Source organism: Mizuhopecten yessoensis, unplaced genomic scaffold, assembly GCF_002113885.1.
Source record: "Mizuhopecten yessoensis strain PY_sf001 unplaced genomic scaffold, ASM211388v2 scaffold11015, whole genome shotgun sequence".
NCBI lineage: Eukaryota > Metazoa > Mollusca > Bivalvia > Pectinida > Pectinidae > Mizuhopecten > Mizuhopecten yessoensis.
The window spans coordinates 326265-343333 of NW_018408836.1; the positions used below are offsets into that span (position 1 = coordinate 326265).

Below are 17069 nucleotides of genomic sequence, written 5' to 3' on the forward strand. Positions count from 1 at the left end.
GATTTTGTGGACAACTCGTACACAATTTATACCTATTGTGCATACGCTTCACTGGTCATTTGTCTGAGCAAGGTGACAGTGTTCATATATTACTAGTCATCGATTTCGTCACATAGAAAATTGTATTGGTTGTGTAAAAAGAACTTTTCATAAAGCGACAGAATGGTGGCATTGGATTCTTAATGTATGACGGAATGATCCGCACATTTTTGTGTGGAATACATTCACGTGTCTTTGTTCTTCGTGTGATGTATTCTAATTGGTAATCTAGATCGTGTAACACGCCATGTATCCTTCCTTACATTATAAGAATCATGCTGCTCTGCTTTTGATGTCGCATGCTGTGACAAATTGTTCTCTTGTGCTGGTACATATCGACACAATGTCAATGTAGGTTTAGATTTTAATTATCTGATAATTAGAAAAAAAATATACAAAATAATGCGTTGTGTTTACTTGTCGATCAGTTCATTGACTTCGAAAAAAAATCAACTGTCGCCGCTTGATTAAAGATTTACAATCCTTGTAGGCTCATTATCCTATGCTGATTTTTTGTTCAGATTTGTTAAACTTTAAATGTGAAATGCATGTTCTGGAATTCAAATCGATCAAGTTCAAATAATACACGCAACAATGCCTATATTTCAATAAATCGTATCTTGAAACAAATTTTAATAATAAATGTAGGTCTATTTACATAAATTAAACAAAAACATATCACAACTCACGTATACATGTATTAACACAACCCTATACTGTTTTGTCATATTTATTTAAAAAACATCATCATTGCAATGTTGTCTACAGTTGTATTAATGGAAGACTGTTTGCATAGCGTTCATCACTTGATTGGTACATGTTTACTAGAGATGGGACGGACGAGTAGGGAAACAACAATCAGTGTCAATACCCCTCAGAATTAACCTAAGTACAACAACTTTTTTCACCAATGAGAAAATCTGGATGAAATGTAATAAATAAGTACATGATATCGTTTTGAAATGTATGGAATGCCCTCCGAATCGACTCGAAAACTAAAGACTCAAGTGTTCAGTGTGCTCCCCACTGTCAGAGTGTTAACGGCGCTGCGTTACTCCAGTACTCTCGCACGCAATAAAAACGCCCGGCATTATATACATAACAAATAGAATCACGTGTAAGTAATTCAGTCGTCATGTCCACATTAGTTATGTAACATATTCTGTAACATCAAAGGAAATACTAACAATGTTGTTTTCCGTCTATTCCAGGACCTTCTATAGAAAGTGCCGACGTTGTTCCACGTTTACTGTATCTCCCGTAGAAAACACGTATCAATCTGTCTCCCCCTTGTAATATAGCTCTCCGGAATGTAGTGAAATATGTGTCATCAGCTGAAGTTATCACATGGTCGCACGTGTCTAGTGGGACAAGACCACAGGCCGACCCAGCCTTATCCTGCACCCATGTTCACAGGTCATAAACTGCCATAGGTACCACATGTTACACGTGCTATTCCTGCACTATGCACGTGCCAATTAGCTCGTCGTGATGTGATGGTCACAGAGCTTCTAAACGCGATTAGAATTCCCGTAGCATACCTGCATACAATCGGAAATAGCATACAAGTAGCATGCAGGCCACATCCTAGTGAACTGCTTCCACGTAACCGTGAACTGTCTCCACATAGCAGTGAACGATCACAAGTAGCATCAATGGGGTCATGTGACCTTTGTGACTAGTTTGAATAGTACTTGTTTTTTTTTACTGTGATCATGATATATCTGAACACATGTGAAATCTTGATCGTTTGTAGGGTACCTCAAATGAAAATGTCATATATATCAAGTGGTATCATTTGGCCATGAGGGTCCAAAGGAGATATAAGACGGATCCCACTAGCTTTACCCGTAATGCAGGTAGAATCCCTCTTCATACATATTATTAAGTAGAAAAGTCAACAAAACAAAACAAAAGAACGATTGAGCGTAGTTTGGTCCCAAGTTTTCAACAATCCTTCGTCTCGACGTCTGTAGGGCCCCGGGCGTGCCTGCCTGCCTGTAACACACAGATAACTTGTCAACAGAGAGTTACAGAGTCCCTATACTCTCCGCAGATATCACATACAATTCTGTCGTGTGCTTAAACAATTGATGAATGTTTACTTCAATTATATATATGTAAATATTACCGCAATTAAGCGCAAACATACAAAGCATGTGTAGTATATAGCTGTGTGACCGCACCAAAAATACCATGCGCACATCGTGCAAACATCGTTCACACACCGTTCACACATGGTGCACACAACTGTTGTACGCTTTGCGATTTGGTACAATTTGTTGATCAATATTACGGAATGAAAAAAAAACCGGAAGGCTAGGATGCAATAATGTACACTGTTATTTCTCATCACAATAATTAAGATTATTAACAATTTTGCAATGCGTGTTACACAGTGTTACAGTGACCGTAAGACTGTCAAGAATGGGTTTAGCACCTATGTAACAAAACAGGTAAATAACAATTTGATGAGTGACCGGAGTTTTACATGGCCCGTGCCTGATACATAGAGCTGATAAGTGATACCGTATGAAAACACAACTGGACGTTTAGTATTTGTTATTTACATTCGTTGTGGTCTATAGCAACCCTCCATTTGGTTTTCATACCTTGGCGAGTTACGTAAGTGCCCCGGGCAGGGGGATAACTACGGTCTAGGTACAGGTACAAAGTGGCTATGTTTAAACTGTATTGCCGAGACTGTGTTTTAATTTTACATTTGTTGATTCAGGTTGTGTAAAAAACACCGAAAACACCATTTCTAAATTTAAGAAAGTATAGACAGAAAGATAAACTAATAGATGTAGTTAGAATATAGAAACATACTAAATAATCAAGTTTATGTTTTTAAACACATGTACTGAACCGTATATATTGTTTGGGCATTCCTCAATTTACACCAACCACGATTGTTATCGCACAACGTTCGTCCATCGTCCGCACAAATGTGCGCAAGTAATGATCGTCCATTTTTTTATCGTTCGTACTTCGTGCACACATCGTTCACACACCGTGCACACATCGTTCGCACACCGCACACCGCACCTCGTGTAACGCTGTGCGATCCCACAACTGTAAAGATCGGTTTTTGAGTATCAGCTTTTATCGTCACCAAATAAGTACAGGTAGGAACAACGTAAGTAATGGTATTTTCACGACAAAGGTATCCGAACCTAGTCTATAGTAATATCATCCTGTCCTACATGTACAATAGAGTTTAAAAATGCCGCACAGATAGCCACTGTTAGCAATGCATTGTTTACGTAATTATTTTTGTTGTTGTTGTTTTTATCAATACCTAGGACTTAAGGCATTTTTTTTCTAGTGTTTCAATTAAAAAATTTCCGTTTGTTAACGTTTTGCCCTAGAGTTATCGTTTTTGAGTTTCAATTACTGTGTCGTTGAAAACCTCTTTGGTAATCGTTGGAACACTCTAGTTATAAGTGGTTTAGATATACTTTGATCATGGTTTATTACTTATTTCTGTGTTTTTATATAAATTCTCAGTCGTTTAAAAATAATGTATTGTGTCCATAGTTTGATGACTATTTCTGTGATCGATGTCTACATGTATAATCACTGATATATAGATACTTTGTTTCAGATTTAATGTGTATTTCTATGATTGGCATTGATTAAGATATACTTTATTATGATTTTATATGTATGTTTATTGGCGTTGATTGAGAGATACTTTGTTTATTGTTTTATATGTATTTCTAAGTTTGATGTCCGTTGGCAATCATTTAAAGATACTTTATGAAGGAGTTTATAAATGTGTTCCTGTGATTGATGCCTATTGGCGTTGATTAAGATATGCTTTATTTAGGATTTGATTTGTATTTCTATGTTAAATACCAGTTTTCTGTGAATTAGAAATACTTTGTTCAATATTTGGTATGTATTGATATAAAAGCGTTAAAAATACTGTAAGTATTTTTGATAAGAAATCATGGTTTTCATGTGGTCGTTTTGATAAGGAACTACGTAGCATTTTACGTGAAAATCTCTCACTGAAATAATGTAGGATTTTATATATAGATATAATCAATACACAACCGTACGTAGTTCATTAAGTCTGAGGTTTGCCCGTCATTAATATCCTTATAACGTACCTTCCGTAATCTCCGTTCTGTTGGTAGTATGATAAAGCAAGGCCTCGCCCACACGTGGCAGAGCAGTCGTCGAGGCAAGGTTCTGTTCCTCTTACGTACGTACAAAAATAGGCTCTATGTAAGTGTAGTGGGAACCGCAATGATTGGTCCCTACCGTAACTGCCATGGAAACAAAGGTAGATCATTACTAACCATTCAACAAAATATCAAAAGTAAAAAAAAAGTAATAGAAAAGGAATTTCAAAAATACAAAACTAGAAACAGAAAACAGAAGAGAATCTGGTTACATTTATTGGTACAGGTATTACAACGGTACTCCTCTTACGCATGAAAGTACATTATCGTGTTTTATATCATGGACGTTACGTCTTTTGTAGATATTAACGATTTGTCTGATTGCTTATGGATGTAATCATTAACACTGATCTTTTCGCATTTTTTAAAATATGCTTTTAAATGAAACTAATAATTTATTGAATATCAGTTGTATGTTGTAACAATGCCACATATTTAATTTGATTATGAAAAAGAATTATTAGCTGCGAATACCGATACTTATCGCCCATTGATCAAAATACATACCAACTCACCAGCACCGGAAGAGACTCATATGAGTACGATGGAAATAAGAAGCACACAGACGAACACCCCGTGGGACGGTCGATTCCGACTCTGATGGTTCCCTGTTTTTGATGGATCTTCATTAATAGGTAAATTATCCGGATCTATATTAGATTCTAGAAGAGAAATTAAAGCAACTGTTTTCTAGCAAACATAAACAACAACTTTTAATTGTGAACGTATGCGAGTGTGGCTTTTCGAAACATATTGAAGTATGGTAATGTTATTATAATGCAAAATTGCTTCCGACAAGTGAACTATAAAATGAAAAACGTCGAACGGGCAAGTACATCAGGCATGAAAAACATGCAAATTAGATGTGCGACCTGACGAGATATGCCTCGACTCAATGATTACAATTATTGCAAAATGGATTTAGCAATGATAGAAATTATTTTTGTGTAATGGCTAATCTAAAACTGCATTACAATTTGCATATGCCATTATATATAATTATATAAAGTCATTCAGGTACGTTGCAATATAATCAGCATACATTGGAGCATTCGTCACTATTTCGACATGTGTATACGTCTGATGAGCCTTAAATTGCTGATGCATTTAAAACCGGACAGAGAAATCCATCGACTTTAACTGTGATACAGTTTGGTAACCCGACATATATGCACGTAAATGTCTGTGCTGTGTCTCTTTGTAGCGCGGGTTGGAGTATTTGACCTGATAATGCATTACATTATTGACTCGATTTGAGAGAATTGCGCTTGTATTTAAACAGCAGCTCTTCCATTGAAGCAAATTTTAATCTTTATTAAGCTATAAAAATAAATTTCTCGCTTCGTTCGAGGAATTTCAGACAACAAGCACAAGTAATTACAGACTAGAGGTAATAACATAAAGATGGATACATTATTTTATTGTGCCTGGTAGTGACAGGACTACTAATTATTTACTGTCTAATCTGTCACTTGTTCAAACACGTAATTCTCTGTCTGTTATTTAAAAGTCCCAGTTGCCAGTTAAAGCCTATTTGAAATTACAGAAAGTAAAACTATTTCTCTGAAAATCGATCAAATATGTTCGAACGTATAATTCTCGTCATTATTTCGTTAGTTTATTATCAAATTTGCTGGAGGTTTCTGATACCTGAGGCAGATGAAATGATAAGAATTAGAAGCTGTAAACTCGTGTATACGTGCCAGGATTCCCTGTGTGACATTCCCGTGTTCCTTACGTAACATTTACACCGACATACCGACACTTTTATATATATCAGGTTCACAGCTCCCCAGATTTTCTATCGATTTTATTATGTATCACTGTTTCATGTTCTAACAATAAATAGAAAAGAAGTTTTGTAGAAATTTAGCTTACGACATGGTGTTGAGAATTCTAGAATAATACGGTAGAGAGTTCCAGCTCTTGAAGGTATAGTACTTGTAGCTCATGCTCAAAAGGGTTCAAGTTTGTTCGGCATTTTTCGGACTTTGCGTTTACCTATTTGCTATATGAAACGTTGTATACGGCAGAGATGCATTTATTGTGTATTTTTCCAACATAAAAGCATCTCTGCCACGGGGATTCGATCCACGCATCTTTTGATTACAAAACTATGATTTTATTCACTGCGCAATTTAACTTCATGAAATTTTTTTGTTTATACTTCTGTGTATCGTTTTCGGAAATTATTACAAAATTCAAACTCCCTAAAAAGGCCCTAATCTATATTTATCTATGTGTGATAATATAAAATAATTAATTTACGTGAAATGCAAGATGATTATTTGTCAGGGTCTTTATTCTTTCAAAAAAGCCATTGGACTCTCTATTTTAACACAGCTGACTATAGATGTATGGTTAAATCGCTGTCGACAAAGTATATGATTCATATCAATCTTTGATAATGAGGAAGTGTTTGTGTGATCACTGAATTTCATTTAAAACTGTATTTGATATAAAGGTTACACACACTGACACACACCTACTTAAACAATGGACTCGATGGACGCATCTTGACGATTTTTATGTTGAGTGTACGGCATGACAGGGACACTTAAAACCAATTTGAGATCGTGCCTGTATGCATTGATAATCTAATTTGTTTAATATACTTCTTTCGGCTCATTTTGGCTCAAAATTGTACATATATGTCAATACTATACGTTGATTTTTGGAGGTATCACTTATGATATACATGGCTAACATTGTTCATATTAATTAATACTGTATCTATTGGCAATGTCAGATAGATGAAGCAGTTAAAAACACATTTTGTGCTATGTCTTACACGTTTTTATTTTTTTTTAATATCTAAAAAGGGTAAATTGTTACTTAAAGAATTCTGTAAAAGGAACATTTGTGTAGGATCGCAATCAATAATTGTGCTAAATGTCAGAAAAAAACCGTAGTAACTTCCACATAAATAGGAAGACTAAACACCCTTCTTTGTGATAGGTAACAGAACGGCAAAAGTTCAAAAGATTTACATATACGATAGCTTAGATCAACTATCCAAAACTTTACTCTGTGAAGGTAAAATGACGCCAAAAGTTCGAAAGCGTTCAATAATCAGCCATCCAAATTGTGTTATGTAAAACTTTTCTATGTGGCTGTTAAATACGCCAAAACTTTAAAACTTTACAAAACGAGACTCCAAATCAGCTATCCAGTATTTCGTGTACATGTAAAAAGACGTCTAAAAACTAAAATGCTTCGCATAAATGTAAACGAATGCGTTAATAAACTATGCCTGTGGTGTACTCACCTCGTTTTCCGACCGGAGATTGTGCTGTAACAGATATTTCCCCATATTAGTACAGATAGATAGCCCACCTATATCTAGTACATCCATTATAATATAGCACAATGTATTTACCATTTTATATACCTTTCATTATGCTCATATGCTTACAAGACACCTGTCCTTGTTTAAAGTTTCACATTTCCGTAAGAGTGTAAACAAGTACATTATTCTAATTCTATTTAAATATTAAATTAATAATAATTGTTACTGGAGGACTTTTATTTGGACAAACAGGGTATGTAAGTATCAAATTTAGACATAACACGCACAAAAATGAGGAATGTACCCAATCAGTGTTCAAATAACCAAAGCGTGTAGCATGCAAACGTGAGTTTATATCAAATACATTTATTAAATCAAACTGATATACATTATGTACATACAAACGACGGGATGATTGTATTAGCGTCTTTGCCAAGGACATAAGTGAGCACGATGGAGGTGTGGGCGTAAGAGGTAAAATTAGCAGTATCATAATGTTAGGTTTGGAATATGAAAAAACCCAGAAAAAAACCACACCAGTCTGTGCTTATGAAAGTTTATACGCGGCGACCATTATGTTATTAATTATATGCGCAACTGTTCATCTGCGCCACCTCCTTTTGATCTGCTTCGCAACTTACATGTACCTTTTAAAGGAAGATATTGGCTTTCAGGACTTAACTACAAATACCGTTACTTGTTGTTGCCGTCAAATGGCCTTACGTACATGTAATTAATGTGGTGTCGAAAAACCTGTTAATTATATCTCGAACTAGCTACTTATTTGTTTTGTGTGTTCAGGCGGACCTAAAATGGTGGGCAATACCACACATTGTAATATCCAGGGGAGATAATAGTTTATAAAACATCTCATTCCTGTGTCAGTTTCGTTTTTCAAACAGAGCGTTATTTCATGAAATTGTGTTCGGGTACAGACCTACAATTTACACGGGTGCTATACTGATGCGTGAGTTATAAAAGTCTGATTGCCTTGAGAGTGCGATACAAATATCGTTATGCATGTGATAGTCACGGTGAGATCAACCATTGAGTTCTCAACGTAACCTACCATTGAGTACATCCGACGGTCCATTGGCTGACCTACCATTTAATACGAGTAAGTCATGGCTTGTGATCTTATCTTCCGAGCTGCGACAGATGTACGTCCCGGAATCCATCTGATCGCTGTGTCTGATGACGAGTTCGCTGTAAAGTGTGTTTGTTTCCTGGCGCATATACTTTGAGATGGAGATTCCTCCAAGGGAGTTCGATTTAATCTTTCGTCCCTCCTGGAACCAGTCGATCAGCTCTGGAGGCCTGATGGAGCCTGTGGCGTTACATGTCAGGCGTATAGGGTGTCCTCGCTCTACAAACTTGGGTCCGGATATGTGGACCTCTGGGGATACAAACCAGTGTTAATCAACGGAAGGCGTTAGTAAAGCATGCGGCAGTGCTAATACAACATCAATTTACTCCAACCATAGCCGACCACAAATAAAAGAAAAATATTAACATATCGGTTTGTCTATAGACACTCCCCTATAAACATCTCAAATCAAGTAACAAAAGAAAAGAGAACAAAAGTACATTCCTTGTCAATTGTTACCAACAGAAAAACAAAAACCTGAACTGAGCAAAAGTAACAACCTCCAACAGTGTCTATTTACTGTATTTTCTAGATAGATAAAACCTGATATACTCCTATATAAGCTTCTTATCTATAAAGGGATTACTTAACAAGGATGCGTTCCTAATGAAGAACTAACTCTCAACTTTTAACAATGATGTTCAAATTCTGAATATGGATACGTCTCACATGATTCATGCCTCCCAATGAATTTCTTTCTTTCAACATGGATACGTTCCTATTAAAGTTCTTACTCTCAGCATGAATACCTCCCCTAAAAAGCGCCAACTCTGAACAAGGATATGTCCCTAATAAAGTCTAAACTCTGATCATTGATATGTTCCAAGTAAAGCCCGAACTTTTAACATGGATAGCTTCCAAATACTTTCCGTGGTCTTACATCGATGTGGAAAATACCTTTGCTACTCATTTCAAATTTTACAACCAATATATGATAGCAATGAAGACCTAATCGGCCAAAAATTAAACTCTTACGATCAACACGCTAAGTATATTACAAACAGATGGACATATAACACTGTGACATCAAATAACTAAATGACCATTTTAGGTGTGTGTGCTTGAATGTGGTAAGTTTTCATTTCTCGTCTTCAGAAAATCGATCACCTCTGTTCTTACATGAATGACCATCAAATGATTTGAAAATACATAAATATTTGTGCTTAATGTTCTAAGCAAATCGCAAGAAGCATCAACTTGGTGTTTTGTGGCCAGGAGCAATACTTATTTCTCATTTTGATGTGTTGCTAGAAACACCTGCTTCTGTTCTAAATAAGTCACAAGAAGCATCTAGCTTCATTCTAAACACGCTAATACCAACCTATACTGGTACTCTGAATGAATCAATAGTAACTCCCACATTTATTCTACATAAATCGCCCAACAAATCTTTCGTATTTTTACGTTGTACAACATATACTTCTATTCTGAGTCTGCGGAAAGATCTATTTTAGTACAGCGGCTGCCAAACATACACTTATATTCCGAATGAGGCATTAGATATATTTTACATCTGTTCAGACGCGAAAAACATAGGTCTCTTTTATTCCAAATACGTCCGTAGCATTTTATCCTTCTAGTCTTAATCAGGTACAAGAAGCTTTTGAAAGCATGTTCAACTTGCTTAATTCATCTTATTGTGATTTGTAATTGCTTACTTGTGAAAGAGGAATTACTACGCCAATTTAAGGAAGGAATAATTGTTCATGAACTTAAGTACAATTGGTACATGATTTATGAAAGAATGATAAAAGAGTAACTAAGTCCAGGCGTAGAAAATTACGCTTACGAATGTCGTCGTGCTATCAATGCTTTCAATCTTTATGTATGATGTAAAATAATGTAATTTACTGTTCAGAAACAATTATGTCATAAAAAAGTATAGTTCTTGAAAAATGCAATATAGTTTACTGTTGAGATTTGCGCGAAATTAAAACAAAAACGAAACTGTATTCCCACTACAAAAATATCGTTAAAGTATAATATATTCTATATTAATTTATTTAGAAATATGAACATGTATTTACATTAAGTAGTTCTGGACGTCTAGCTGAATAGCATCTGACATTATTCCAAACAAGTCTTTCTCCAAATAAATCGCTTGAATCATGTACCCTTAGTCCACTAGTCTTCAATGACGGCGTAGCAATGGAACTTTTCATTCGTGCAATGTATATAACAATACATTGTTTGGAAAATACACACGCGTGTACATGTTTGATTTTCAAAGGTAGACCATGACCGTGTAAAACTATTCCAAACGGTGGAAGCGGCAGATGATTTTGATGTTTTTCCAGCTTTCTCTTATCCTGATTTTATATATTCCACAACAATTTCTTATTTAGTTCGTAACATGTGCCTCCCTAGCCGTCTATTTCCCAACTAGATCAAAGCAACACCATGTTCGTCTATAGATCGCCTTATGTCTGACTAAATAATAGCTTCACCATATATGTCTATAGATTACATAATGTCTAACTACAAAGCGATTACACTGTGGGTGTCAATAGATAGCCTTTTTCCTGCCAAGTCCAAATATGGCTTATGTTTGATAAGAAACTAGAGACACCATGTTTGTCTATAGAACGCCAAATGTCTAACTAGATAATACATGTAGCTACTTGATGTGTGCCCATAAATCGCCTAATGTCTAACTAGATAGCTACATGTACACCAGTTGCGTCCAAAGATCGCCTAAACGCTATGTATGTACAATGATGGTATGTTGTCCGCCTACATAATATTCAAACAATTATGTACATTCATGTTCTATCGTCGGACAGGACACCACCGACCATCCTTACGTGTGTTCATACACATTGATAGTCTGTTGATTAAGGTGATGTGTTGTGTAAATATTGTTATATAAAGATGGCTCCACATTGTACTGATACAACTATAATCCATTGTTACGTACTGGCATTGGACGACATTAATAAAAGTAAAACGTAAAAGAGAAAAAACAAATCATCAATTCACAAGGACACACTCTGGGTATTTGATGTTTAACTAAAATAGAAAAAGTTCCTAATGCGTCAATAGACAAAGAAAAACTTGGAATCAGGAATGTATGAAGTAAAATAGAAATAACATCCATAACCTCAGCACACCAGGGCACACTTGGAGTATCGGATGTGTAAGAAAGAAGAGTCTGAATGCCCGTTGGAGTATATTGAAGCGGTGAAGGGGGTGTGAGAACGTACAGAGCACTTTTGTATTACATATCTGGACATGGATCAGGCAAAACAGGTACGGCAAGCCACACAGTTAGATCATCTTTAATGGACATGTATCTGTATAAAATGTACTCACCTGGGTAGTTTTTACTCGGCTCATCTGAAAAATATACAGCAATGTGTTACATAGTAAAACTTAACCACACACATCGACAGACGAAAAACATTTACACTCAATTACAAATTATTACATATGCAATGGAGACGATGTAAGCTCACTACCAATGGGTACGACGGCAACATGTCTCCCTTATTTCATCTATCAACCTATCAAACAACACGACGTTGGCAATTATTTATGTTTGATACCCTTGTTCTGTTGATATTTTATACGTTTCTGTTTTATATTTTATGTTTTATTACTTTCCTATACATGCTTTACGGCTCCATTTGATGTTGCTCATCACTGTTCCAGGTCTCCTACCTCACCGTTTATGTTTGGCAGGGTCTTTAATGTCTTGTGGTATTGCTACGCTATTATTCATGTTTGCACCCGTTAAAAAGCAAGATATAAGTAAACGTAATCAATTGGTGAGTTACTAAACTGGGGGAACTAATTAATTACTTTTGCTTCGTTCAAGGATGTTTACTGTCGGAGCCAATTTGTAAATTACAAGGTAATGAAAGGCATATCTTTCATTAATGTACACTGTAAATAACAAGTAGGTCAGATAAATGTGTCAAATTAATATGCAAAATTTAGATGTTACTTATCACGGTCAGAACGGCTTTTGACAGATATCAGTCATTTACTCAAAGTACAAAGTAATAGAAAATACTCCTGAAGTGCATTTTTAAAAGGAATTGATCAATACAATTTGACATTATTTGAGTTGATGAAAGTATGTGTAAACATAGAGAAAATGGGGACATAAAGTCGATACGACGAGCTAACACAGCAAAGAAGATTTAACCGAATATAATCACTTAAGGAACACCCACAAAATCAGGATGAAGGCGTATTTTTCTACGAGTACGACTTTACTTATGAATGATTCCTTACAACCTCAAAGAGTACTTTTTTCGGTTCAAACGTTCACCGTGGCTTAGATATCTACAATAAATGTAAGACGTATACGTGAGCCTCCCACCAGTCTCTTAACATGTCATGGCGATACACATGACGCTCCGCACAATTAAGTGGGGACTTGGTTAGCGAAGTGTAAATGGCGTAATGGTAGACTAAGGAATGATAAGGCCAGGACCACAGACACGGTTATAGCCTTTATACCGCCCCTATGCCGACCTGTACCTAGTCACATGTTACAGGTGATCGTCCCCCGACACTCTCACTAACTTTCACTTCGACAATTCACTTCCAGTACCCATACTGCTGACATTTATGGGATTATGGTCTGAAATGTTTTTTCCATCTAGTTTTCTTCGCAAAGTGGTGTCTATGGCTTGCTTATATCGACTTCTTTTGTGCATAGAGAAGATTTATCTCCCCCTGGTGTACTACATAAATGTCGGATACTTCCAAATCACATTATATTGAATGTAAGAAAACGCATCGTGAAAAATAAAGTTTTTAAGAGAACCCGAAACAATTGGGTCATGACCTAAACCAGACGTATATAGATACACAAATCATCGTAATGATTTTAAAGGGTGAAGTTTATGTGTAGAATTGGTCTCTGGCTGACATATCATCGACACGTGTTGTAACATATGTAACTCATAAACTCTACAGCACGCCATAGATGTATTCCTACATTTGTAATACGGTAACTTTCGGTACAACTGGGGGCTTTCTTGTATCACTTATGTAAGGACGATATCTATAAGAATATAAGAAACAATGACGGACACCACATGTGGTGCCGGAAATTATTCGCTCCCAAACCACCTGTGTACGGAGGAGATTGACGATGCTGTGTCAATGTGTACGGATGAGGATTTACGTTGTTGTGTCAGTGTGTACGGAGGAAGATTGATGATGTTGTGTCAATCTGTACGGAGGAGGTTTGACGATATTGTGTCAGTCTGTAAGGAGGAGGTTTGACGATATTGTGTCAGTCTGTAAGGAGGAGGTTTGACGATGTTGTGTCAGTCTGTACGGATGAGGTTTGACGATGTTGTGTCAGTGTGTAGGGATGACGATCTACTTTGTTTTGTCAGTGTTTACGGATGAGGATTTAGGATGTTGTGTCAGTCTGTATAGAGGAGGTTTGATACTGTCAATCTGTACGAAGGAGGTTTGACGATGTTGTGTCAGTATGTACGGATGAGGATTTACGTTGTTGTGTCAGTGTGTACGAAGGAAGATTGAGGATGTTGTGTCAGTATGTACGGAGGAGGTTTGACGTTGTTGTGGCAGTCTGTATAGAGGAGGTTTGATACTGTCAGTCTGTACGGAGGGGGTTTTACGATGTTGTGTCAGCCTGTACGGAGGAGGCTTGACGTGTTTGTGTCAGTCTGTAGCGAAGAGGTTTGACGATGTTGTGTCAGTATGTACGGATGAGGATTTACGTTGTTGTGTCAGTGTGTACGAAGGAAGATTGAGGATGTTGTGTCAGTATGTACGGAGGAGGTTTGACATTCTCGTGGAAGTCTGTATAGAGGAGGTTTGATACTGTCAGTCTGTACGGAGGAGGCTTGACGTGTTTGTGTCAGTCTGTATAGAGGAGGTTTGATACTGTCAGTCTGTACGCAGGAGGATTGAGGATGGTGTGTCAGTCTGTACGGGGGAGGTTTGACGATATTGTGTCAGTCTGTACGGAGGAGGTTTGACGATGTTGTGCCAGTCTGTATAGAGGAGGTTTGATACTGTCAGTGTGTACGGAGGAGATTTTACGATGTTGTGTCAGTCTGTACGGAGGAAGTTTGACGATGTTGTGTCAGTCTGTACGGGGGAGGTTTAACGATATTGTGTCAGTCTGTAAGGAGGAGGTTTGACGATATTGTGTCAGTCTGTACGGATGAGGTTTGACGATGTTGTGTCAGTCTGTACGGAGGAAGATTGAGGATGTTGTGCCAGTCTGTATAGAGGAGGTTTGATACTGTCAGTCTGTACGGAGGAGGTTTGACGATGTTGTGTCAATCTGTACGGGGGAGGTTTGACGTGTTTGTGTCAGTCTGTACCGAAGAGGTTTGACGAAGTTTTGTCAGTAATTACGGAGGAGGTTTTACGATTTTGTGTTAGTGTGTACGGATGAGGATTGAGGAAGCTGTGTCAGTGTGTACGGAGGAGGTTTAACGAAGTTGTGTCAGTGTGTACGGAGAAGGTTTTACGATGTTGTGTCAGTGTGTACGGAGGAGGATTGAGGATGTTGTGTCAGTCTGTACGGGGGAGGTTTGACGATATTGTGTCAGTCTGTAAGGAGGAGGTTTGACGGTATTGTGTCAGTGTGTATGGAAGAGGTTTGACGATGTTGTGTCAGTCTGCACGGAGGAAGATTGGGGATGTTGTATCAGAATGTACGGAGGAGGTTTGACGTTGTTGTGTCAGTCTGTATAGAGGAGGTTTGATACTGTCAGTCTGTACGGAGGGGGCTTGACCATGTTGTGTCAGTTTGTACGGAGGAGGTTTGACGTGTTTGTGTCAGTCTGTAACGAAGAGGTTTGACGAAGTTTTGTCAGTATTTACGGTTAACGGAGGAGGTTTTACGATGTTGTGTCAGTGTGTACGGAGGAGAGTTGAGGAAGTTGTGTCAGTGTGTACGGAGGAGGTTTTACGATGTTGTGTCAGTACGTATGGATGAGGAATGAGGACGTTTTGTCAGTGTGTACGGAGGAGGATTGAGGAAGTTGTGTCAGTGTGTACGGAGGAGGTTTTACGAACTTGTGTCAGTGTGTACGGAGAAGGTTTTACGATGTTGTGTCAGCGTGTACGGAGGAAGATTGAGGATGTTGTGTCAGTCTGTACGGGGGAGGTTTGACGATATTGTGTCAGTCTGTAAGGAGGAGGTTTGACGATATTGTGTCAGTCTGTACGGATGAGGTTTGACGATGTTGTGTCAGTCTGTACGGAGGAAGATTGAGGATGTTGTGCCAGTCTGTATAGAGGAGGTTTGATACTGTCAGTCTGTACGGAGGAGGTTTGACGATGTTGTGTCAATCTGTACGGGGGAGGTTTGACGTGTTTGTGTCAGTCTGTACCGAAGAGGTTTGACGAAGTTTTGTCAGTAATTACGGAGGAGGTTTTACGATTTTGTGTTAGTGTGTACGGATGAGGATTGAGGAAGCTGTGTCAGTGTGTACGGAGGAGGTTTAACGAAGTTGTGTCAGTGTGTACGGAGAAGGTTTTACGATGTTGTGTCAGTGTGTACGGAGGAGGATTGAGGATGTTGTGTCAGTCTGTACGGGGGAGGTTTGACGATATTGTGTCAGTCTGTAAGGAGGAGGTTTGACGGTATTGTGTCAGTGTGTATGGAAGAGGTTTGACGATGTTGTGTCAGTCTGCACGGAGGAAGATTGGGGATGTTGTATCAGAATGTACGGAGGAGGTTTGACGTTGTTGTGTCAGTCTGTATAGAGGAGGTTTGATACTGTCAGTCTGTACGGAGGGGGCTTGACCATGTTGTGTCAGTTTGTACGGAGGAGGTTTGACGTGTTTGTGTCAGTCTGTACCGAAGAGGTTTGACGAAGTTTTGTCAGTATTTACGGTTAACGGAGGAGGTTTTACGATGTTGTGTCAGTGTGTACGGAGGAGAGTTGAGGAAGTTGTGTCAGTGTGTACGGAGGAGGTTTTACGATGTTGTGTCAGTACGTATGGATGAGGAATGAGGACGTTTTGTCAGTGTGTACGGAGGAGGATTGAGGAAGTTGTGTCAGTGTGTACGGAGGAGGTTTTACGAACTTGTGTCAGTGTGTACGGAGAAGGTTTTACGATGTTGTGTCAGCGTGTACGGAGGAAGATTGAGGATGTTGTGTCAGTCTGTACGGGGGAGGTTTGACGATATTGTGTCAGTCTGTAAGGAGGAGGTTTGACGATATTATGTCAGTCTATACGGAGGAGGTTTGACGATGTTGTGTCAGTGTGTACGGAGGAAGTTTGCCACTGTCAGTCTGTACGGAGGAGGTTTGACGATGTTGTGACAGTCTGTACGGAGGAGGTTTGACACTGTCAGTGTGTACGGAGGAGGTTTGACGATGTTGTGACAGTCTGTACGGAGGAAGTTTGACACTGTCAGTCTGTACGGAGGAGGTTTGACGATGTTGTG

General features: G+C 38.0%; 1 protein-coding gene across 6 annotated transcripts in view; it reads right to left on the reverse strand.

Annotated features, from left to right (window-relative positions):
* Positions 1-729: 729 nt before the first annotated feature.
* The window catches only part of LOC110464622 (zwei Ig domain protein zig-8-like), a 138759-nt gene continuing 122419 nt past the window's right edge, over positions 730-17069 (reverse strand). For 3 of the 6 annotated variants that reach the window (XM_021519944.1, XM_021519946.1, XM_021519943.1), the window contains 6 exons: positions 11981-12004; positions 8591-8917; positions 7501-7524; positions 4740-4894; positions 4158-4316; positions 730-2037 (listed from right to left, as the gene is read on the reverse strand). In XM_021519944.1, coding sequence (XP_021375619.1) covers positions 4764-4894; positions 7501-7524; positions 8591-8917; positions 11981-12004 — 506 coding nt within the window. In that variant the 3' untranslated portion in view covers positions 730-2037; positions 4158-4316; positions 4740-4763. The remainder of the gene's footprint in view (positions 2038-4157; positions 4317-4739; positions 4895-7500; positions 7525-8590; positions 8918-11980; positions 12005-17069) is intronic. The other 3 variants (XM_021519947.1, XM_021519945.1, XM_021519948.1) reach the window with 3 other exon arrangements.